General features: G+C 34.8%; 1 protein-coding gene and 1 non-coding gene across 3 annotated transcripts in view; both read left to right on the forward strand.

Annotated features, from left to right (window-relative positions):
- Stxbp3 (syntaxin binding protein 3) overlaps positions 1–23,128 on the forward strand; it is a 49,254-nt gene that overhangs the window by 15,051 nt on the left and 11,075 nt on the right. For both annotated transcript variants that reach the window (XM_004853603.4, XM_004853604.4), the window contains exons 6-13: positions 427–527; positions 5,651–5,805; positions 7,019–7,109; positions 10,337–10,461; positions 13,686–13,781; positions 13,902–13,959; positions 21,570–21,635; positions 22,691–22,771. In XM_004853603.4, coding sequence (XP_004853660.1) covers positions 427–527; positions 5,651–5,805; positions 7,019–7,109; positions 10,337–10,461; positions 13,686–13,781; positions 13,902–13,959; positions 21,570–21,635; positions 22,691–22,771 — 773 coding nt within the window. The remainder of the gene's footprint in view (positions 1–426; positions 528–5,650; positions 5,806–7,018; positions 7,110–10,336; positions 10,462–13,685; positions 13,782–13,901; positions 13,960–21,569; positions 21,636–22,690; positions 22,772–23,128) is intronic.
- On the forward strand, positions 7,977–8,083 carry LOC147827711 (U6 spliceosomal RNA). Its single transcript, XR_015452134.1, has one exon. It is a non-coding gene; the product is annotated as a U6 spliceosomal RNA (small nuclear RNA).

Consider the following 23,128-nt stretch of genomic DNA (forward strand, 5'->3'; position numbering starts at 1 on the left):
ATGTTCTAATACTAGAAAAGGTTCCCTTATTCAAGGAACAATTAACAGTTAGTAATGATATGGTAGATTACTTAGTGACAGATCTGGAAGAGTAGTATGGTTTTTAAGAAATTCTGAAAGTGCTACAGTTTATTAAATCATGAATTTGGACATGATTTCCTGTCTAACAATTTCAGTTTGCTGAGTTAGCAGATCTCTAAGGAAAATATACTTGAGGGTTTGGTTGATGTGAATGGGGAAAATGAAATTTCTGTTTACAGCTCTTTTGACTTGAATGTATTGGTCTATAACCCAAAGAACAATACATATCCATCTCTAGCCTCATAGTAAATTACTTTATGAAAGCCAGTAATTATATATTTAAAATATTCTTGAATGCTGGGAGATTTACGTGGAATTACATGCTTTTTTTTCCTTCTCTCCCAGTTTGTCCTGATAGTCTCTTTAACAAAATTAAGACATCTTGCTCCAAGTCAGTAAGAAGATGTAAAGAAATAAATATTTCCTTCATTCCACATGAATCTCAGGTACTCTCTATTTTTTTTTTTTTTTAGTTCATAATGGATTTTCAGATTTGGTTTTAGGCACTGTTATAAGGCATATCATAAATTGTTTTATAGGTATTTGGTAGATTTTGTATCTAATCCACAAATAAACATTCTCCATGATGAAGAGAGAATCCTGAGCAAAATACTGGAATATAACGTTGATAATGAGGCCTTTCTTCTTTGGCCAGGGATTTACCTCAGTGGGTCTGTGCCTGCCTTGCAAGCACAAGGTCCTAAGTTTGTTCCTCAGTACCAGAAAAAAAAAATTTAATAATGGGCTTAAATTTCATATCTGCAGTTAAGTCCTGTATATGTCAGATTACAGCACTACTAGATTATGAAATCAAGAGATTTTTGAGTATAATCTTTGTTAGATGGTGTTAAAAATAATTTTATCTGGCTTTTGTAAATATTTATGATATGAAAACAAATGTTCTTTAAAAACCTTTTAATTTAATATTATATAAATATTTTAATCTAAGTTGAAGGATTTTCATGTTTTGTCTTTCAAACAGTTGATGGTAACAGTGATCACTATGATTATAGTAAACTGTGTGTTAGATAATTTCTTGGGTGCTTTACATAAATGTGGCCCTTTAACCCTTACTAGAGCTCTGTAAGTAGTTCCTCTGTCTCTGTTTTAAAGATTGGAAATCAAAGACGTTAAGTAACTATCCCAAATCACACAGTTAATAAACCATTTGGATTTGTTGTGCTCTATACCCTGTGTTTGGACTCTTAACATTTTATAGAATTGAAATAGTTCAGCATTGTTTGGAACTGTGAGGTCAATATTTTGGGGATAGAAAGGTTCTATATAAGGGATTTCTTTTTTATGTTTTTGGCAAAAAAATTATAATCCATCCAAATTGTAAAATTTGAGATAACTGTTGAACATTAAACTGTTTCCCAAAAGTTACCTTTAGATTTATTCTTTTAATATGATATATATTTGTATAGAGTAAAAATGAGCTTTTGAAAATCATGTGGGATAAAAAGCAGAAGTATATGGAGTTAATATGAGAAAAGGAAAAAATGGAAACAAAGTCTTTGTAAATAGGGAGGGGTGGAGGGGTTGAAGGGAGGACAGGGGAATGGGGAAAAAATAAGAACCAAGGTATATTATGTAAAGGTACAAATTTCCAATGATGAATGTCATTATATTGTATACCTAAAATGTACCAATAAAATTAATTTTTTAAAAAAGCAGAAGTATGATAAATGTTACATTTTTAAAACATCTTGCTTCATGCCAAATAAATACAGATTAGTCTCAGAATTCAATGAAATTATGTAATTGCTATAATTGGGGGCATTTGTGTAGATATCTAATTTGATAAGTGACTTCTCTTTGATTACTATATATAGAGAAATCTCTGAAAATGTTCACTTAACCAGTCTATGAAACATTGCAAGCATTTAAAGTCCTATTTGTTTTTTTCCGTATTTTTCTCTTTATTTCCATGATAAACGTTTAAGAACGTTTACTTTAAAAATTTAACTGTTTTAGAGAAATTACAGTGAGAATATGTTGGACTTTTGTTTGCAAGTGAACACATAAATGAAATATTAGTTTGAACTCTCAGCAGAAGCCTAAACGAGCATTTATCAAGATCATATTCAGTGGACATTGCTAGATTCAAAGTAGTCTACTGTGAGGAGCCAGGGATTTAGCTCAGTGGTTCCGCTGCCTGCTTCACAAGCACAAGGACCCAAGTTCGATCCCCGGTACCAAAAAAGAAAAAAAAAAAGTAGTCTACTGTGAAATGATGCCCTGTCCTCATTTGAATACTATAAAAAGATATGATGTACTTACACATCTTGAAAAACAGTATTAATTAGGATTAAATTCAACTATATACAACAGAAAAATATAAATTTTCAGAGGCTTAAGTAACATAAAAATTTATTTCTTGTTAATATAAAGGAAAAAGGCTATGTAATGCTTATATGCTGGCTCTCCAGAATTATCAGGAGCCTAGTCTCCTAGTCATGGCCCTCATAATCCAAGATGACTGTAGAATTACTGTATTCTCACTGCAAGTAACAAGATGAAAGACTGAAAGAATGGAGAATTTTTATTTATATTTTATTAGCTAAGATATAGTCACATAACTACACCTAAGTGCATGGGAAACTGGGAAATGTAGTCTTTTAGCTGAGCATAATATAGCTGTTCCTCCAATGAATTGGAGTACAGTTACTAAAAAATAATGAGCTTATTTTTTTGTTGAGGCATCACACAATCTGCCACAAAAAGATTAATTTTTACTAGGAGCTGGGAAAACATTTGAAGAATGGATAGAATTTTTTACGAGGATTTAGCTCATTGGTTCCGCTGCCTGCCTCAAAAGCATAAGGTCCCAAGTTGGATCCCTGGTACCAAAAAAAAAAAAACAGCCCACAAACAAACAAAAAAAGATGGCTTAACCCAGCATGCACCAGGCCCTGAGTTCACCCTCTAGCACCACAATAAAATAAAGGGAGTTTAAAAAAAAAAAAAAGAATGGATAGAATTTTATAAGGTAGTAATGAAGAAGGCAAGAGCATTCTAGGAAGAATTTCAATGCAAAGATACAAAAGCAGAAAAGTATAGGAGAGCAGCAGGAATGTGAGTTATAAGGAATGACAGTGGTAGATAAGGCCCTCAGTAGATAGGTTTGGAATGTATTATAGGAGGCTTCAGGTCCAGCCAGGAATAATGGTTAAAAAAAAAGAGCTGGTATAAAAAAACTATGGGTCTGGTCCTAAAGTCTTAAAGGAAAATTAGAGTTCTAGAAATCAAGAAAGTGCTGGAGAGAGATTGGTAGTCACAGATGCTAGTGTTTCAAAGAAGCAAAATTGGACATTTAACATATTAAGAAGTTAAATGGAGAGGAAGAAGATTGACTCATGTTTTGTGATAAGTCAAGAGATTAAAGAAAGATCTCTCTTTGAGAGGGTTTAACGTAAGTAATGTTATCACATGTACATTAAGGCAAGTAGATGGAAAGCATTCAAGAATATGAAGGAGTACTAAAAGGAATCTAGGTAGAGATAGAATGAAAGTAGCTATAGATTACAAAGAATAGAGGGAATGTGTGAGAGGGATGTATTTGTACTTAAGAGCTAACTGTGGGTCATAAAGATGGAGAAATATGGTAGCAGGCTAAAGGAATTTTTAATGGTAGTGGTATAAAGTGGAGAGGAGGAGAGGGGAGGAAAGGGAAAAAATGCTAGTATAGAACGCATTGGAATATTAGATGACTTAGATTAATTTAAACTTGTAAGAACCAGCCCCCATCTCGATATTATGATAACATGTTTATGTTTCCTATTCATGTTATCGTCTGTTGTGTTTTGGCTAGGATTTTGTTATCCATTTGTCTGCATCCTGGGACTGAAGCTGAAGGGGTAGTCTGGGACATAGTAGAGGGAAAAGAGAAAATGTTGGAGCTGCACAGTGGTGTGTTGTGGTGGTGGTGGTGGTGAGGGTGGTGGGGTTTTTGTTTTTGTTTTGTTTGCAGTATGGGGTTGTCTTGGTTACTTTTCTCATTGCTGAGACAAAATACCTGGCACTCAAAGTTAGAGTAGGAAAGGTTTATTTGGCTCAGTTTGTAGAGGTTTCAGTCCATAGTTGGCTGGCTCCAAGGGAAGGCAGTGTAGCAGAGGGGCATCACAGAGGAGAAACAGTTCATGGCAAGCAGCAAGTGACAAGCAACAGCCCTCTTTCTGTCTCATGTCTTATCAAGGCTATGCACAGTAGGGTGGGTGGCACACCCTTAATCCTAGCATCATACCATGAATTAATCCTAGTGTCACATCCTGTTATCAGCAACACACACCCTACATCCAGCCACCTCGGAAAACCCCCACCTATGACCACTCGAGGCTTTGGGGGAACATCGAGACACAAGCCATACAGGGGTCTGGAGATTGAACCCAGCCCCTGTACATTCTAAGCAAGTGTTCTACTACTGAACTATACCCCCCAGCCCTACACAGTATTTCTTAAATCCTCTTGTATAAGTGACACATGTCTCTTCTACCCATATTCCAGTGACCTCCTGATGTGGATGGGAAGTACGGTACCATAGGGAGAAGCCTTGTAAGAAGGAGCAGTAAATATATTAAAACAAATAATATTATTTACTGCAGTGGGATAATATACTATGAGAAAGTTCAGATGTAGGTTGCTTCTTGCTAATTAATACAGCATCCTTGCCTTTGAGCAGCAGAGAGATAAGTGAATTGGCCACAGCAAATTCTCAGTCTATGTTCAAGCTGTTACTGCTGTTGATGATAGGTTATGTTCAGAGAAAGAATGAGTTTGTTTAAAGGAAATGGAAAGTTTATTCATAATTCATTACTTAAATTATGATATTTATTACTTGCCTACTTTTATACCCAGTATATTATCCTAGGTTGAGAGGGGTTACTATTATTTTAAAAACCCAAAACTTAGTTTAATAGGAAACTCTCAATACCAGTTAGTGAGCTGCTTCTTTTGTATCCTTCAGGCAACACAGTTTTAAAAGCCTCTAACCTACTTCTTTGCACATAAGTAAATGCTTTTGTTGGTTGACTGAGTGAATGTGTCGTAGTAGTCTTCATTGTATTTATAGTTAAGACTTGTGTCTGGCACAGTGATGTATCATTTTGAGAAATATATCTTTAAGGACATGAAGCTTCTAGGATAAAGAATTGAAAATATTTATCAACTATGATAAACTTCTAGGTTATCCTTTAATAGTCTAAGCCAATTTTGGCTTTGTTGTATTTCTGCCAAGTATTAGATTTTTATTTTAGTTTGACTGCTTCAGATTCCTTCATCTGTTACACAGGTAATGAAAAGCAAACAGTACAGTCTGTACTGAATCTGAAACAAGAATTGAAGGAGAGAGATAGACTAAACAGGAAAGGAAAGTGAGAAAAGAAATAAAGGATGAAGTCAAGATGGCAGAGAAAAAGATTTGATTAAGGTAAAGACAGTTGTTTCAGGAAATAGCATGGTTAGTGCAAGTACTTTTTCTTTAATGTCTCAAATCATAGCTGCATATTACTAGGTATATTTTTAAAATTAGTTCTCTAGATTGACAGTAACTTTTTTTGGCCTAACTTAGGTATATACCCTTAATGTACCAGATGCATTCTATTACTGCTATACTCCAGTCTCTGGGAATGCCAATGGAAAAGATGCCATCATGGAAGCAATGGCTGAGCAGATAGTTACAGTATGTGCTACTTTGGATGAAAATCCTGGAGTGAGATATAAAAGGTAAGACACAATAGGGTGTCTAGGCTACAGGCAAGTAATAGCTCTGAGCTTTTTTGTATTGGCTTGCAAAATATGCTTTCCTTATACAATTACATTGCTCTATATATAGGAGATTTAAAATTTAAGGCTTAAATTTCAGATTAATGCTTCTCTTACTAAATTTCAGAGCTTAAATATGATACCATTTGCAGTTTTTTTAAATATATAAGTTTAAGGAATGCTTAGAGGAAATGTCTCTCTTATCATGTAGGGAATACAATCTTGCATTTGATGTTTTGTCATTAAATTTCCACCAAATTTAAATTATCTGGATACTTATTACAACTTGAACACTGAAATTCCATCTTACCCCCAAAAGAATGGCCATCATTAAGAAATTAAATAACAAATGATGATGAGGCTGCAAGAAAACATACATTGTTGGTGGGAACGTACGTTAGTACTGTGGAATCACTGTGGAAATCGGCATGGAGATTCTTCAGTAAACTAAAACTAGAAATTCCATTCGATCCAACTATTCCCCTTCTAGGTAACTTCCCAAAATAGTTAAAGATATCATACTACAGTGATATATGCATATCCATATTTGTAGCAGCCCAATTCATAATAGCTAAATCTTGAAAGCAGTCCATATGTCCATCAACAGATAAACAAAATGTGGTATTTACACACAATGGAGTACTACTCTGCCAAAGAATAAACTTCAAGGGCTGGGGATTTACCTCAGTGGTTCCACTGCCTGCCCCACAAGTGCAAGGACCTGAGTTTGGATCCCTGGTACCAAAGAAAAAGAATAAAATTCAGTCATTTTTAGGAAAATGAATGAATCTTGAAACCATAATATTAAGTGAAATAAATCAAACACATAAGCTTAAATATCACATGGTTTCTCTTATGTGAGCAACCCGTAATATAAATAAAGAGCCAAATGAAAGTCAGACAATAGGAAGTAGTAAGATAGATCTTTCTCAGCTGGGAAGGGGACCATGAGATGGAGAGAAGAGGGGGAAAGGGAAAAGGGATTAAGAAAGAATTAAGATGTGTTATACACATGTACCCACTCCCCATGTAATCATCATGTATTGCAAACATGTACTAATAAAAATTAATTTTCATTTTATAACCATTTTATAAATAAGTTGTGTGGTTTAGCTTTAGAATTCAACTTTATGATGTCAAAAGATAAAGATTTAAATATATTTTCCATTTTTAGTAAGCCTCTAGATAATGCCAGTAAGCTTGCACAGCTGGTTGAAAAGAAACTTGAGGACTACTACAAGATTGATGAAAAGAGCCTTATAAAGGTAATATATAAAAGGCACATAGTGACTATACATAAAATTTGTATTGAGGCCGGGGATTTAGCTCAGTGGTTCCGCCACCTGCCTCACAAGCGCACGGTCCTGAGTTTGATCCCCGGTACCAAAAAAACAAACATAAAGTCTGTATTATTTCTTTATGTTCGTTTTCTAGTACTGATGTGGGAATCAATATAAATCTCCAGTACTGATTTGAGAATCATTAACACAGACAGTGTGGTATAGAGGGGAAGATAAAAGCATTGATGTCTACATCTTAGCTCTGACATTTAATTCATAGTTACATTAATTTGGGCAAATTATATAAATTACACCTGAATTTTCTTTTCTATAAAATGGGGATAATAATAAAATACCTATTTTATAAGTTATTGAGCAGGTTAAATTAGTTAATATTTATAAAGTCCTTAGAATAATCCTTTCTACTGAGTTGATATTTAATAGATGTTGGAATTCCTGTTATTACTAGCTGTGACCTTGAGTTTTTTTCATCCTATAAATATAGATGAAATAATAAATACCTTTATATAGGAGTTTAATAAATGATGCCTGTTGTTACCATTTTATAAAGATAATTAATTGGAGACTAAGGTTGGACTGGGGAATACCATCTTGTAGGTGTGATTAGAGAACAGGCCCTGAGGATACTGGCAGAGGTGGTACCAGAAACTAGGAAGCCATATTACAATAGCTGAAGAATGAAAGGAATCTTTCCATAGTTTAGCCACCAGTTGCAGTGCTATATACGTCCAGTGAGAGAATAATATATTGAGTACAATGGGAACATAAGCTGGGGCTTGGAAGGAAGCCTAGAGGAAGAGGCCCTTGAGCGTCAAGAACTATTATAACATAGAGCTCACTTCAGCAGCACATACACTAAAACTGGAATGACACAGAGAAGATTAGCATGGCCCCTGCACATGAATCAGATACACAAGCTTAAATATTGTATGATTTTTTATATGAAAAACCAAAAGTATAAAGAACAAAATAAGGATAGATAATAGGAATCAGGAAGATAGATCTTTTGCAAATGGAAAAGAGACCTAGAGATGGAGGGGGAGAGGGAAGAGGAAAGAGAAGTAAAAAGAACTAAGACGTGTTATGTACATGTACCATGTCCTTATGATGAATGTAATTACTATGTACTGAGAACCCATAATAAAATTTTTTTTTAAAGAATTATAGTAAAAGTTTATTGCATATGTAACAAGATTCTTTGGGTAGAGGTATAGAGAAGAGGCAAAATTTACCGTTAAAAAACTTCACTGGGAAAAAAAAACCTACCAGAATGAAGGATGTTAGTTTAGATGTTATGTTACTTTAAAAGTTAAGGGCTGGGGATTTAGCTCGGTGATTCCAGCGCCTGCCTCGTGAGCACAAGGTCTCGAGTTTGATTCCCGGTACCAAAAGAAAAAAAAAAGTTAACCATTTTTTGTTTGGAGAGGTAATAAAAGCTGTTGTTCTGGTCTATTCTGTGAAGATAAAATGACTAAGTATACATAACAGGTAAATGAATGAAAGGAAGAGAGATACAGTCATATTAATAAACATCTGTTTAGTCCTCAATTTCAAGAGACAAGCACAAACTCCATCAAATAACAAACTTACCTTTTCCGTTCTTTCTGCCTGGGAAATTGTACCTCCTTCAAATGCTTAATATCCCTTTTTCACTGATAAAATGACCCTTTTTGACCTGATAAAATGTCACTTTTTTTTTTTTGGTACTGGGGATGGAACTTAGGACCTTGAGCTTGCCAAGCAGGCTTGATGCCACTGAGCTACTTCCCTGGCCCTGTCACCTCCTTTTTGAACCCTTTTCTACCTTAGGGCCAACGTACTGTCATTAAGTCCCAAGCTCTGATATAGCACTTATATTGCTGCATCTTTTTCCTGTTTATATTTCTGAAGACTCATAATTCACATGTATTGTTGGCTTTCACTATGAGTTTTCACCGTAATTGACATCAATATAATCTTTTAAAATAGCACAAAGATTAAAAACACAAGTATTCAAGTGAAGCAAACTTGAATTTGAAACTCCATTCTGCCACTTACTACCTGTGTGACTAAGCAAATTACTTAATTTCAAGCATTAATGCCCTCAGTATCAAATATACCTGTCTCACAAGGTTGCTACAAGAACCCTGAAATAATACATATATTAAATGAGGTTGTATGTGTATTTTTTTTGGTACTGGAGATTGAACTCAGAACCTTCGTGGCACCACTGAGCTAAATCTTTGGACCTGTGCATGTATTTTTTGCATAGCAAAATGTTTAATTACAGTGATACATGTATACCTGTGTGTATTGCAGCACAATTCATAATAGCTAAATTTTGGAAGCAGCCTGTATGTCTATCAACAGAGGAATGGTTAAAGTAAATGTTGTATATACACACAGTGGAGTACTACTCTGTCATAAAGATAAACTTGAGTCATTTTTAGGAAAATGGAGCCTTCTTGAGACCATAATGATAAGTGAAGTAAATCAGACACACAGCCTAAATATCCCATGGTTCCTCTTACATAAGAAACCCAATTATAAATAAAGAGCAAAATAAAAGATGGATAATAGGAAGTAGAGAGAGACAGATCTTTCTCAAGTGAGAAGAATTTCAAAAGATGGAAGGAGGTGAGAGAAAGGAGATGAAAAAGGAATTATGTGCATGTACCAACTCTACAAGGAATGTAAACATTTTGTACTACACTAATAAAAGTTTTTTATATGTCTAACATAAAGGTTTCAAGTAGAAGCTATTATTTGTAGCTTATGTCAGTTTTAGTGTTTATGGAGCTGAATTCATAACAAAATACTTAGTACCAGCCAAATGTTACTTTCTTAAAGGAAAAGTTAAGAATATTATTATTAATTCAGCATCTTAATCTAATTATGAAAGCTTTTAGTTAAGTCTTGGTTTTTGCCCTGGTGTGCCAATTTTCCTCTTTTAATATAGCTTCACATTGTTAAGGAATTAACCATTTGTGGTTTTTTTTTTGGTGCTGTCGATTGAACTCAGGACCTTGCGATTGCCTGACAGGTGCCAGATCCACTTAGCTAAATCCCCAGCCCTTGTTTAATTTGTTTTGTTGTGGTTTTGGTGGGGAAAAAGATAAGAACTTAAGAAAAATCTTTTCTAAGATACTACAAATGTGTTCACACAAACAATTTGAAATTTCTTAAGATAATTTTTTTTCTTGTTATTCTAGGGTAAAACTCATTCCCAGCTCTTAATAATTGATCGTGGCTTTGATCCTGTATCCACTGTACTACACGAGCTGACCTTTCAGGCAATGGCATATGATCTACTACCAATTGAAAATGACACATACAAGCAAGTATAACTTGATGGATATATAAAGGGGCAGTATAAACAGGATAATATATGAGCTTATGTAGGAATCACAGATCTGAAAGACATGTATCCTTTTTTATTTAGAGGTTTTGTCTTTCTCTTCTGTAATTATTGAAATATATGCTGAGCCAGGTGGGGTGGTACATGCCTGTAATCCTAGCACTGGATAGCTAAGGCAGGAATATTGCAAGTTCAAACCGTACCTAAGCTTTAGAGCTTTTTGAATGTGTTTGCCTCATTAATTAGTCAAGAACAGAACTACATTGGGCTGGAGATTTAGCTTAGTGGCACCGTGCCTGTCTTGCAAGCACAAGGTCCAGTACTGGAAAAAAAATTAAAATACAAAAAAAAAAAAAAAAAGGAACAGAGCTACATTTAAATAGTAAGAATTGGGACTTTTCACTTATATTAAGAGTAAATACCAACATACATCATGTAAAGGTATAAGATCCTAATGATGAATATAACTGTATTGTATACCTAAAATGTACCAATAAACTTAATGGAGAAAAAAAAAGAGTAAATACCAGGCCCCTCTGTTATATTTTTGAAGTGGAAACCATATTCAAAATTGTTAAACTGTAATTATTCTGGATTATACACCCAGAAGTATCTTGTCAATGTAATCAATTTTAAAAGATTATGATACTTGAAAACAAAACAGATGACTATTAGAATGGATACAGTTTATTTAGTTGAGTGTAGTAGCACATGCCTGTGATCTGAGAAGCTGAGGCAAGTTTAAGCCCAGCCTAGGTATCTTAGTGACTTAGTGAGACACTGTCTTGAAATTTTAAAACAGGACTGGAAATATAGCTCCAGGCAAGTATCCTGAGTTCAATCCCTTGTACCACACACAAAGAAAGAATAGGCACAGTTTTACCATTTTGGTACCAGAGATCGAACTCAGGACCTTGTGCTTGCAAGGCAGATGCTGGAACCACTGAGCTAAATCCCTGGCCCTGACTTGATCTTGATATAAACATACTTACTTTGAAACTGATGTCAAATAAAAAACTAAATGAAAAAATAAAATAGGTTTTCCATAAAAGAACCATTTTACTTACTTTGTATATCATTTATGGGTGTGTATATGTATAAATTAATTAAATGTTTTTCAATATCATGATCACTAAATCCAACCTGGCATTTTTCAGAAAGCTAAGATTTTTTTTTTTTGGTAGCAAGCAGCGGCACCACTGAGCTAAATCCCCAGCCCAGATTTTTTCTTTTTATACTGGGGATCAAACTCTGGACCTTGAGCTTGCAAGGCAGGCAGCAGAACCGCTGAGCTAAATCCCCAGCCCTCAGAAAGCTAAGATTTGTTGCTTGAACACAGTAGTAAAAATGAAAATATTTCTGAAATTTTATGTTTAATTATACTTAATTTAGTAGTTGTACTAAAAAAATACACAACTTTTGATAATTATGATACTTAACAATATTTCTTAAACCAAATATTATTAAACTAATTTTGTAATTTCTATTGTATTTTTATCTGCACTCTGGTTATATCCTGATGTCTGAGTTTTTCTTTATTTGTACTCATGTTAGTTAACATAGAGACATCCATATAGCTATTTTTCTAACAAAAAGTTGTTTTAATCTGAAATAGGAAGAAAAGGTCCAAAGTGGAAAAGGAAATGATAGGGGCAGGGTGAAAGGAAAAGGAAAGGAAAGGAAAGAAGGGAAAGGAATAACTGTGAGAAAAGGAAAAAATGAAAACAAAGTCTCTGTAAATAGGGAGGGGTGGGAGGGTTGAAGGGAGGGCAAGGGAATGGGGAAAAAATAAGAACCAAGATACATCATGCATCATGTAAAGACACAAATTCCTAAATGTCCCAAGGTACAAAATCATCATATATACCTAAAATGTACCAATAAAATTAATGAATAAAAAAAAGTTGTTTTAAGCATTGCATTTAAAATTTCCAGGAGCAGTGTTATTTATCTCTGTTATTCTTTAGGCCTATAAACCTGCACTGCTCAAGAGATGTAGAAAAAAATTAATAAACTGATGAACAGTAAAGACTATAGATAAAAGTTTTAGACATTTCTAACCTAGGATTTAAAAAATGTATCTCCCTAGGCTTTCTGGAAGGCAAAACAAGGTTTAATTTTTTAAGAGTGAGAGACTTACTAAAAATTAAAAATTAACCATACTCCCTGTCCTTGAATAAAAAAGTCCAGAGATAAATCTTAGATGGGAGCACAAGTTCCCTAAGCTCCCTGTGCTCTATCTTAGTTTTTTAGTATGAGATGAATTATTACTAAAAATAAAGTATTTCAGTTACCTGTGTGTGGCTGAATCCAAAAGTCAGTTCTTGATAGTTGCTTCTTACCACATTCCCAGCAGCTTGAACCACTGATAGAACATGCATGACTGTCCCATCAGGCAGTTTGTACCACCTGATGGGACTGTCCTGTGCCACCTGATGTGACAGTCACACATGTACCACCAATGGTTCAGAGCCACTTGAAAGTGAGACATATGAATTACAGCCCATGGTGAATGTGTTAATCCTTCATTCTCAGTGTTTGGACCTTCTTTCTACTTATATATATTCTCAGGAGCACTTCCATTCTCAAGGCATATGGCTGTCATATTAATATGTCTATTCTGAACCTCCTTGAACTTCAAACTCATATCCAACTATCTACTGGATATATCCACTTGGAATGTCTAAAGAACATTGTGAACTTGTATGTCCAAAGCTGAACTCCTGATGTCCTCCATTGAATTGCTCCAATTCTAGTCTTTCCCATCTTAGTAAATGGCATCTCCAGTCTTACAGTTTATTCAGACCCAAAATTTCAGGCATCTCCTCTCTCACATCTTACAGCCAGTTAAGTCCAAAACCACTAGATTCATCCACAGATCTTTATGGATAAATTTTTAAAATCTAACCAGAATCCATACCAGTCCAAGTCAATGTAATTTTTCATCTAGTTTATTGCATCAGACTTCTGGCTGATCTCTAGTGTTTCTTTTATGTTTGGGCACTCTTTTCAGTCTCCCCTCACCATAGCAAAAAAAAGGTGTTGTAAGACCTAGGTCAATTTGAATCACTTTGCTTTTTCAGAATTACCAGGGGCTTTGTTTTTTTTTTTCAGTTTCTTTTTCAGAATTACTGATTGTAAAAATGTTTCTTCCGCTTTGGGGGGATGAAGTCCAAAAGTTTTATACATCTATCTACTTGTAGGTATAAAACAGATGGAAAAGAAAAGGAGGCAATCCTGGAAGAAGATGATGACCTCTGGGTCAGAATCCGACATCGACATATTGCGGTTGTGTTAGAGTATGTGAAACCTTTTTAATTTTTATCCCATATCTTTAAAATATTAAGTGTTATATTTTATAACTTTAAAATAGTTTTTTTAAAGAATTCTACTTAAAGAATTCTTTCACAATTTAACAGAGAAATTCCAAAGCTTATGAAGGAAATTTCATCAACAAAGAAAGCAACAGAAGGAAAGGTAAGAGTCTTACTTTTCAAAATAATGGTAAAGGTGAATTTTAAACTTTGTCGTCAGTTTTTATTATATTTAACTTTCCATTTTGGAAACATTCTTAACATTCACAAAAATAAAGAAAATAAACTCCCATGTACCCATTATCTCGTTTCAGAAATTAGCAACATTTTTTGTCAGTCTTGCTTCATTTAAGTTTATTTTAGAAAGAGCATTTAGTCCTTTTTTTTTTTGGTACGGGGGATCGAACTTGGGCCCTTGCACTTGTGAGGCAGGCGGCGGAACCACTGAGCTAAATCCCTGGCCCCCATTTAGTCCTTTAAAAACACATTCCATCTGGTTAACCTAGAGACTCTTAGCAAGAGAGAACAACAGATGTTAACAGAAAAATACTGCTGGAGCGGGGCTGATAGGTTAAAAGGCTGAGCCTGCAGAAAGGGCGACATGGAATGAGAAAAATAACAATGTGTGAAATAGCTTAGAGTTACATTTCTAGACTTGGCTTATGTTTGAGATCCCAAGGAGATACAGGTATCTAACCTTAAATATTGAATAGTCTATATTTATGACCTAAATAAAAATATCTGGAGGTCACACACGACCTCTGTTTCCTTCTTGAAATCCATGAATTTACAGGATGTCATGGAGAAGTTATTTAAAGCTTTTATTACATCACTTTGTGGTAAAACAAATATGTATTGTGCAGAAGAAACTCTAGATTCATAGATATTGCCACTTTGCATAGACAGGTGTTCATAGGAACCTAACAACACTTCACAGTTGTGTCATGGTGTTGTTTGGTTCTGCTCTTCCCATTTTAACCAGTGTTTTGGATGTTGAGTATTTGGTCCCAGCAACAAGAAGAGAAACAAAGACACATAATTAGCAAAGTTTTTTTTTTCCCCATGAAGTTTGTTGTCTCTTTATTGTTTTCTTGGTCATACAGAAACTTGTTAATTTGGTATGTTTGCATTTGTAAGTTCTTGATATTATTTCCTGTATTGTTGCACTACTGTCCAGGCTCTTGGTGGACTCATTCAAATCTCAACCGTAAGCTGAGCAAGTACCCCTTTCCAATCCTCTGTCTACTTCCTGATGTTATTGAACTCAAAGCCCTGTCCTCTGAGAAAAAACAAACAAACATAAAAACACATTCCATCAATGTGTTGTTGGGATTTTTATATTTTGAGGTATAATTTTCATAAGCACACAAATCTTATGTACTGGATAGCTTTTTGCTTATTTATGCACTTAACAGAACGACCAACTAAATCAAGATATAGAATATTTCCCTCATACCAAAAAGTTTCTTATCCTTTCCCAGTCAGTGCCATCCTGCCAAAAGTGAACTCTTATTCTGATTTCTATCATTTGTTTTTACTTGTACTTGAGTTTCATATAAATGAAATCTTATGCCACATGCTCTTTTTTGTTTGTCCTCTTTCATTCAACATGGAATTTTTGAGCTTTGCCAGTGTTACATATTTCAGTAGGCTTTGTGTGTGTGTGTGTTTGTGTGTGTGTGTGTGTGTGTGTGTAGTAGTAGTAGTAGTAATACCATTATATGTATAAGATAGGGGTTGCCTAACAACAGTATATGTTCTGAGAAGTGTGTCGTTCGGTGGTTTGGTCAGGTAACATTATTATATATAGTGTGTTTACACAGATTAAAGCAGCTGTAGTATTACAAGGTGATATGATCTTATGGGGCTACCATCATATGTGTGGTCCATTGTTGACTGAAACATTGTTAATGCAGTACATGATTGCACCACAACCTGCCCGTCTTTTCACTTTTTTATGGACATTTGGGCTCTTTCCAGTTTGAAGTAGTTACGAACAAAGCTACTATGGATATTTTTGTTCATGTTTTTTAATGGACATATGCACTCTTTTCTGGGTATATTAAGAGTAGAATTGTTGGACTTTAGAGAAAGATTGTATTTATCTTTAATAGGTAATGTCAGAAGCTTTATAAAGTGTTTGAACTGATTTGCACTCCTACGAGGAACATATGAGTATTCTAGTTGCTCCTTATTCTCACCAATTCATGATATTTTCGGTTTTTATTTTTAATTAAAATTTTCATTTTATGAGGTGGTATCTTACTGTGTTTTAAATTTTTATTTCCCTAATGCAACATAATATATAAATCTTCTTTTTTTTTTGGTACCGGGGATCGAACTCAGGTCCTTGCGCTTGCACAGCAGGCAGCAAAACCACTGAGTTAAATCCCCAACCCTATATATAAATCTTTTGATGAACAGAAGTTCTTGATTTTCATGATAATCCAATATGTCGAAAGTATATCAAGGGGCCGGGGATTTAGCTCAGTGGTTCCAGTGCCTGCTTCGCAACCACAAGGACCTCAGTTTGATCCCTGGTTCCAAAAAAAAAACATATCAGGGCTGGGGATTTAGCTCAGTGGTGCCACCACCTGCCTCGCAAGCGCAAGGTCCTGAGTTCCATCCCCAGTGCCAAAAAAAAAAAAAAGTATATCAATACTTTTTTGTATTTTATAAAAGTCTTTGCTTACCCCAAGATCATTAATATATTCTTCTGAGTTTTCTTCTAAAAGTTTGATCATTTTAGCTTTTATATTTATGGCTATAATTTACTCAAATTTTGGTGTACAGTGTGAAGTAAGGGTCTACATTTATTTTATTTCTATATAAACACCAAATTACTGAAGAACTATTTATTGAAAAGACCATCCTTTCACCATTGAGAGGTAGTAATGAACTTGTTGTTTATCAGTGACCATAAATGTTTGGATCTATTTCTGGATTTCTATTCCTGGTCAATTTGTGAATCCTTGTGCCAGTACCACACTATCTTTTTGAATCAGAGAACTACTATGTCGCCCAGGCTGGCCTCAAACTCAGCAGTGATCCTCTTGCCTCAGCCTGAGTGCTGAGTGGGTGTCTGGCTCTCACATTGTCTTTAATTAGTATACTTTTGTGTTAGTTTTGGAATTTGGTAGCATAACTCTTCCAACTTTAAGATTGTCTTTGCTATTTTATGACTTTTGCATCTTCATGTAAATTTTAAATTTTACTTAACTGTGTGCAAAAAAAATTTCACTGATAATTTTACTAAAATTACATGAATTTGTATATCAATTTGAGAAGAACTGTCTTATTGAGTCATCTGATCCACTAGAGAACAGCTCTTTTTATGTAGGTCTTCTTTAATCTGTCTTAATGTTTTATAATTTTCACTTGAGGTATTGCGCATTTTTGGTTATTAGGATTTTGTAGGTATTGTAAATATTATTGTAATTCTATTTTGCTTTGTCATTAGTATATAAAAGATAAATGATTTTGTATATTGGTCTTGGATTCAGTGACCTTGCTTAATTTATTTCTTGATTCTAATATGTTTATAGTTATAGATTGACTTTTTTATACAAAGTAATATCATCTGTGAATAAAGAAAATTTAAGGTCTCCCTCTCCACATTAATCTTTATACTCTTCTAACTATTTTTCTTAGTAGTTAATATTTTCTGGCTCTAGCTAATACTTACTGTATAATGTGGAATAAAACTGGTGATTGTGAACATCCTTTCTCATTCCTAACCTTAGGGGAAAGGTGCTCAATATTTGATCACTGAATATTATGTTAGTTTTAAGTTAGCTTAGTTACACCCTTAATAAAATTAAGAAAAGTTCTTTTAATTCTTGGTTTGCCCACAGGTTTTTAAATGTTTTTGTTTTCTTTTAATCAAGAAACATGGTTGGATTTCATCAAATGCTTTATCAATATAGTACTTTTCTCCTTCATTCTGTTAATGTGGTGAATTACATAGTTCTGTTGATTTTCTTAAACTACCTCTCTAGAATAAACTCTATTTGGTCAGGATGCGCTATCCTTTTCCTATGTTGCTGGATTCTACTTGCTGATATTTTGCTTAGGGTGTTTGCTTCTATGTCTATGAAAAATATTTCCGGTAACATTCCTTTTTTGTAATGTTCTTATTAGGTTTTGGTAACAAGATTATATTGGTTTTATGAAATGAGTTATAATTCTCTCTCTTTAGTGTTACTCTCTGAAAGTATTTGTGTAGTATTGTTTGAACAAATTCACCATTGGGCATGGAGGATTTTTTGTTTTTTGTTTTTTGGGTTGGTTTTTTTTCTTTTTTTTTTTTTTCTGAGACAAAAGTTTTGCTATATAGTCCAGGTTGGCCTTGAACTCACTGTGAGGCCCAGGTTGTACTCGAACTCCCTGCATTCCTCTGCCTCAGCCTTCCTAGTGCTGGGATTACAGGTGTTTGCCACCATACCTGGCTGGATTTATCTTTATAGGAAGTCCTTAATTACAATTAATTTTAAGTTCTTAATAAGTATGTAGCTATTTAGATTTTTTTTTTTTCTTGCATCCATTTTGGGATATTTTTCAAGGAATTTGTTATTATTCTTAAATTTTGAACTGTCTTCTTATGCTGTCATGCCTGTAGAATCTATAATTATGTTCTGTCTTTTAGTCTTGTTGTTATTTGTGTTCTCCCATACCTTTACTTTAATTAATTAATTTTGTTTTTGAGTTGAGGTCTTGCTGTTGTTTTCCAGGCTGGCCTCAGATTTATAATCCTCCTGCCTCAGCCTTCCAAGTAGCTGGGATTAGAGAATGCAGCACTACACCCACCCCACCTCCACATCATTATTAATACCCCTGACAAGGAAAACAACTTTTAGCTTTGATTTTCTCTGTTGTTTATTAGTTTTAAATTTATTTGTACTTAGCCTTATTTCCTTCAACTTTCTTTGGTGTAATTTTTTTCTAGCTCCTTGAGTTGGATGTTTACAGCATTAATTTTTAATCTTTCTTCTTTTCTATTCTATACACTTAATTTCCTTCCCAACACTAGCTATATCCCAGGAGTTTTGGAATAACTTGTGTCCATTTAGCTTGAAACATTTTCTAACCTTCATTTGTGATTCCTTCTTTGATCCCTGGTTACATAGGTACGTATTTTTAAATTTCAAAGCGTTTGGGAATTTTCTGTTATTGAGTTGTGACTTAATTATAAAGTGGTAAGAGAACATGCAGTGTAGGATTTCAGTGCTTTGAAATTTGTTAAGACTTGATTTATGACCCAGCATATGTTATAGTGTGGTAAATGGCCTGTATGGACTTAAAAATAACATGGATTATTTATGTTTCATTTATGTCGGTTAATCATGTTGCAACTCCTCTGTTTTTAAAATTTTTATTCAACACATATTTGAACATATTTATGGGGTATAGTATGATAATTCAGTACATGTATACAATATATAATGATCACACCTGGGTAATTAGAATTCTCATTTTTTCAAACATTTATCATTTCTATGTGTTAGGAACCTTTGGACTCTTCTATGGTAAATGTATGTTTGAGATGATAAGAAAATTCCAAACTGTTTTCCAAAATGGCTATGCCATTTACAGTTCCACAAGATATATATGTGTGTGTATATGTGTGTGTGTGTGTATTTATGTGTGTGTATATATATATTTCATTGTGTTTTAAAGTCATATTTAATTTCCAGATATTCATGGTATTTTTAAATTTTTCTAATTCTCTGTTGAAATACTCTTTTAGTTAATGTAGTCCTTCTCCATCTTTTCCTTCGTTTTCTTCAATTTAAATAAGTTATTTTGAAGTCCTCATCTACTAACTTTAATACCTGGATCATCTTGGGTCTACTTTAGTATGTGTGTTAGGGATGGGAGGGTAGTTGCTGGGCCATTTCACTCAGAATTTTGTTTTTTGATTAATAAATACTATATCAAAAAAATTTAAAATAACTGCTATTTTGTGTCCTTTGCTCTCCTTACCTGGAGTCAGTTCACTAGGAAACCTCACTGAAGAGTTCTCCCAGCAGATTTTTGGCACATGAGCTTGAGTGACATGTTATACAGCCCCTTGAATCATTTTTAGAAGGATTCAGCTGAGCTAGAGAGAACCTCTGATTTGGAGGTCACTAGTTAGGGAAATAGAGTAGTGTTTTTTAGTCGATAGCACCAGGAGCAAGAGCCCACCCCCAAGGAAAAGGGTGTCTGAAAAACATTCACAGTTGGGCCAGGGATTTAGCTCAGTGGTTCCGGCGCCTGCCTCGCAAGCGCAAGGTCCCGAGTTTGATCCCCGGTACCAAAACAAAAAAAAAACATTCGCAGTTTCTTCTTTCGCCTTGAAAAGCGACATTTATGTCATGTACAGTAACACATGCCTGTAATTGCAGCTACTTGGGAGACTGAAGCAGGAAGATTGCAAGTTCGAGACTACCCTAGACAACTTAGCCCATCTTCCACCACAGCTTCTGCACCTCAACATGCACATTGGTGCCTGAAGTGCAGTTGTGACAACAGACACCTATATAAATCTCTTAATGACAGGGCCACTTTCTGTGTCTCCTGAGCCTGTTCTCTTGTGGGTACCAGGACCAAAGTCGGGATGGCCTTTAGGTCCAGTTCAGTCGGGTGCAGAATCAATATGGCAAAGGTGGTCATTTTTCTAGTCCCAGAATAAATTTGAATGATCACATTGTAACCCCTGGTACAAGGCAAAATGGAAGGGAGAAGGGTTTCCAAACCATAGGCATAGGTGCCTTGGAGGAGGGACTCTAAGAGGTTCATGTCATTAAAGCTGTCAATGTCTCACTCCAGTTATTCTCTATGATACCTCGGGCACCATCTCCTTGGGTCCATTGTTTCTGGATCAGATCCTGACCCGAAGACATCATCCTTAGAAACTTACTCTTCTATCTCTTGAGTATTGACTACTTTGTTTTTTCACCTGCCCATTAATTTTTAATTGTATTCTAGAATTGTGGATGATTACAGAGAGTGTTGAGGTTTAGTTAAATTGCTGAAGAATAAGCTTGAGATTCTGTTGAGATTTTATGTTAAACAAGTGCTATGGTGAGTGCATTTCATCTTTGCACTTAGTCTTAAGGCATAGTCATAGGACTTAATGTCTGAGATGTTCACTTTGGTCTCTACTTTGCCTAGATCAGAGAATGCTATCATTTTCTGCTAATATTCTGCTGGCATCTCTGTCCATCACTTAACTACTCAGTAGTTGTTCTCCACTAGGCCCTTGAGAGTAATGTCCTATACACGGGCAGATTAGGGGCCCAAGGGTAACCACACTGCCTATTTTTGGGTTATGTTGTAACTAGCTCCTTTTTAGCACCCTGTTACCCAAACCCTGCTTCAGCGGCCTTAAACTCTGATCTTTATTCTTTGCCCAGAGAGATAATTGCTTTCTACTGAAACTCTCCATACTTTCCCTGTGGTTTGGAAAACATCCCTCCAGGAAAAGGCAGCATGAATGCAAGGATCCCCTTCTGTGCTTTCCTTCCCTCAGATTCCTTCACTCAGAGCTGTTTTTATCCATTTCTTGAAAGCTGTTGTTTTTGTTTATGGAGGGAGAATAATTTTGATATCAGCTACTTTATTGTGACTGATACTGGAAACCTCCTGATATTTTCTTTTTAAATTTTGCCAAAAGTTTTAATAAGTTAACTAGATGTGATAATATTTAAAATTCTGGGATTGAAAGGTTATAACGGAATTATGGAATAACAGAATAATAAGTTTGCTTAAAATATTTTTTATTTCTCCTAGATATCACTTAGTGCTCTTACCCAATTGATGAAAAAGATGCCCCATTTCCGTAAACAAATTACTAAGGTAAGCGATGTTGTATATATTGTAACTTATTTTTAGTTTACTTGTCTATCCAATCGTGTAGTTAGCCTTAACAGTGAATTTCATGGAATACGTGTTAGTTGTCCTCTTAAACTTTGTATCTGAGAAATACCCCAAATATCCAAGCTTCCCAGTAACTTCTATACATTTATCCTCTAGTTTTATTCAAATCCAGCTTAAACTTTTTTTTTTTTTTTTTTTTTTGGTACCAGGGATCAAACTCAGGTCCTTGCACTTGTGCAGCAGGTGGTGAAACCACTGAGCTAAATCCCCAGCCCAAAGACATTTTTTTTTTTTGGTACTGGAGACCGAACTCGGGACCTTGTGCTTGCGAGGCAAACGGCGAAACCACTGAGCTAAATCCCCGGCAAGCTTAAACTTTTTGATCATTGTCTTGAAAAACTGAACAGAATAATTTTTACCAACCTCATGGGAAAATTCAACACTAGATTGACCAATCGTTGTTATTCTACATGCTTCTTTAAATTGTTATATATTAATATATTTAACAGCATTTAAGCTGTGTGGTGAATTAAACTTTTTTTTTCACTGTTCTCACCTTTTCTTTACAAATCACTGTCAGAATAACTTCATACATTTTTATCATATTGCACCCTAATCAAGAACAAATAATACAAATAAAACATTTCAAGACTTCACTATTTTTTTTCCTCACCTTAATTTTCATTACTCTCAACGCAAATTTAACACTTCCATTTTTGTTTTGCTCTCAGTTGATTATCCCCTATCAATCTTATTAATTCTCTTCTCACTTCCTTTCTTTAGTTGGTTCCCTTGCCTACATGTGACTTTTATTTTCTTTCTTTTTTTTTTTTTTGGGTACCAGGGATTGAACTCTGGTCCTTGCACTTGCAGGACAGGTGGCGGAATCACTGAGCTAAATCCCCGGCCCTGCATGTTACTTTCTTTCACCTAAGCCCATACTTTTCTTTTGACCTCTCTCAAACATTTAATATTGCTAGTTGTACAAAAAGTAATTAAAATGCTTTAAATGATCAGTTTCTTTTGTTTTTCAGCAAGTTGTTCATCTTAACTTAGCAGAAGATTGCATGAATAAGTTTAAGCTCAATATAGAAAAACTCTGCAAAACTGAACAAGTATGTACAATATCAGAAATATCTACATTCATAATAAATTTTCAAAGTGAACTTTGTAAGTTAAAATGTACAGTTTTGCTCACTGCAACTGTTCATTTTCACAGAATCACAGACTCGAAAAAGGGGCCCACTGAGGCAGTATTTAATTGTCCACTGTGTTAGTCAGCTTTCTGTTATTGTAACAAACACCTGAGATAATAAACGTATAAAGGGTCACAGTTTTTGTTTTTATTATTAGTGCTGGGGACCAAGTACCTTGTAGATACTAAGTGTGCATAAGGCTCACAGTTTTTGGAGTCGGCCTGGTTGCTTTTAGGCTTGTGGTGAGATAGCACTTCATGATAGGAGGGTGTGACC

The sequence above is a fragment of the Heterocephalus glaber genome, unplaced genomic scaffold (genome assembly GCF_053883595.1).
Source record: "Heterocephalus glaber isolate CG9 unplaced genomic scaffold, H.glaber_assembly_v1.0 deba00001442, whole genome shotgun sequence".
Classification (NCBI taxonomy): domain Eukaryota; kingdom Metazoa; phylum Chordata; class Mammalia; order Rodentia; family Bathyergidae; genus Heterocephalus; species Heterocephalus glaber.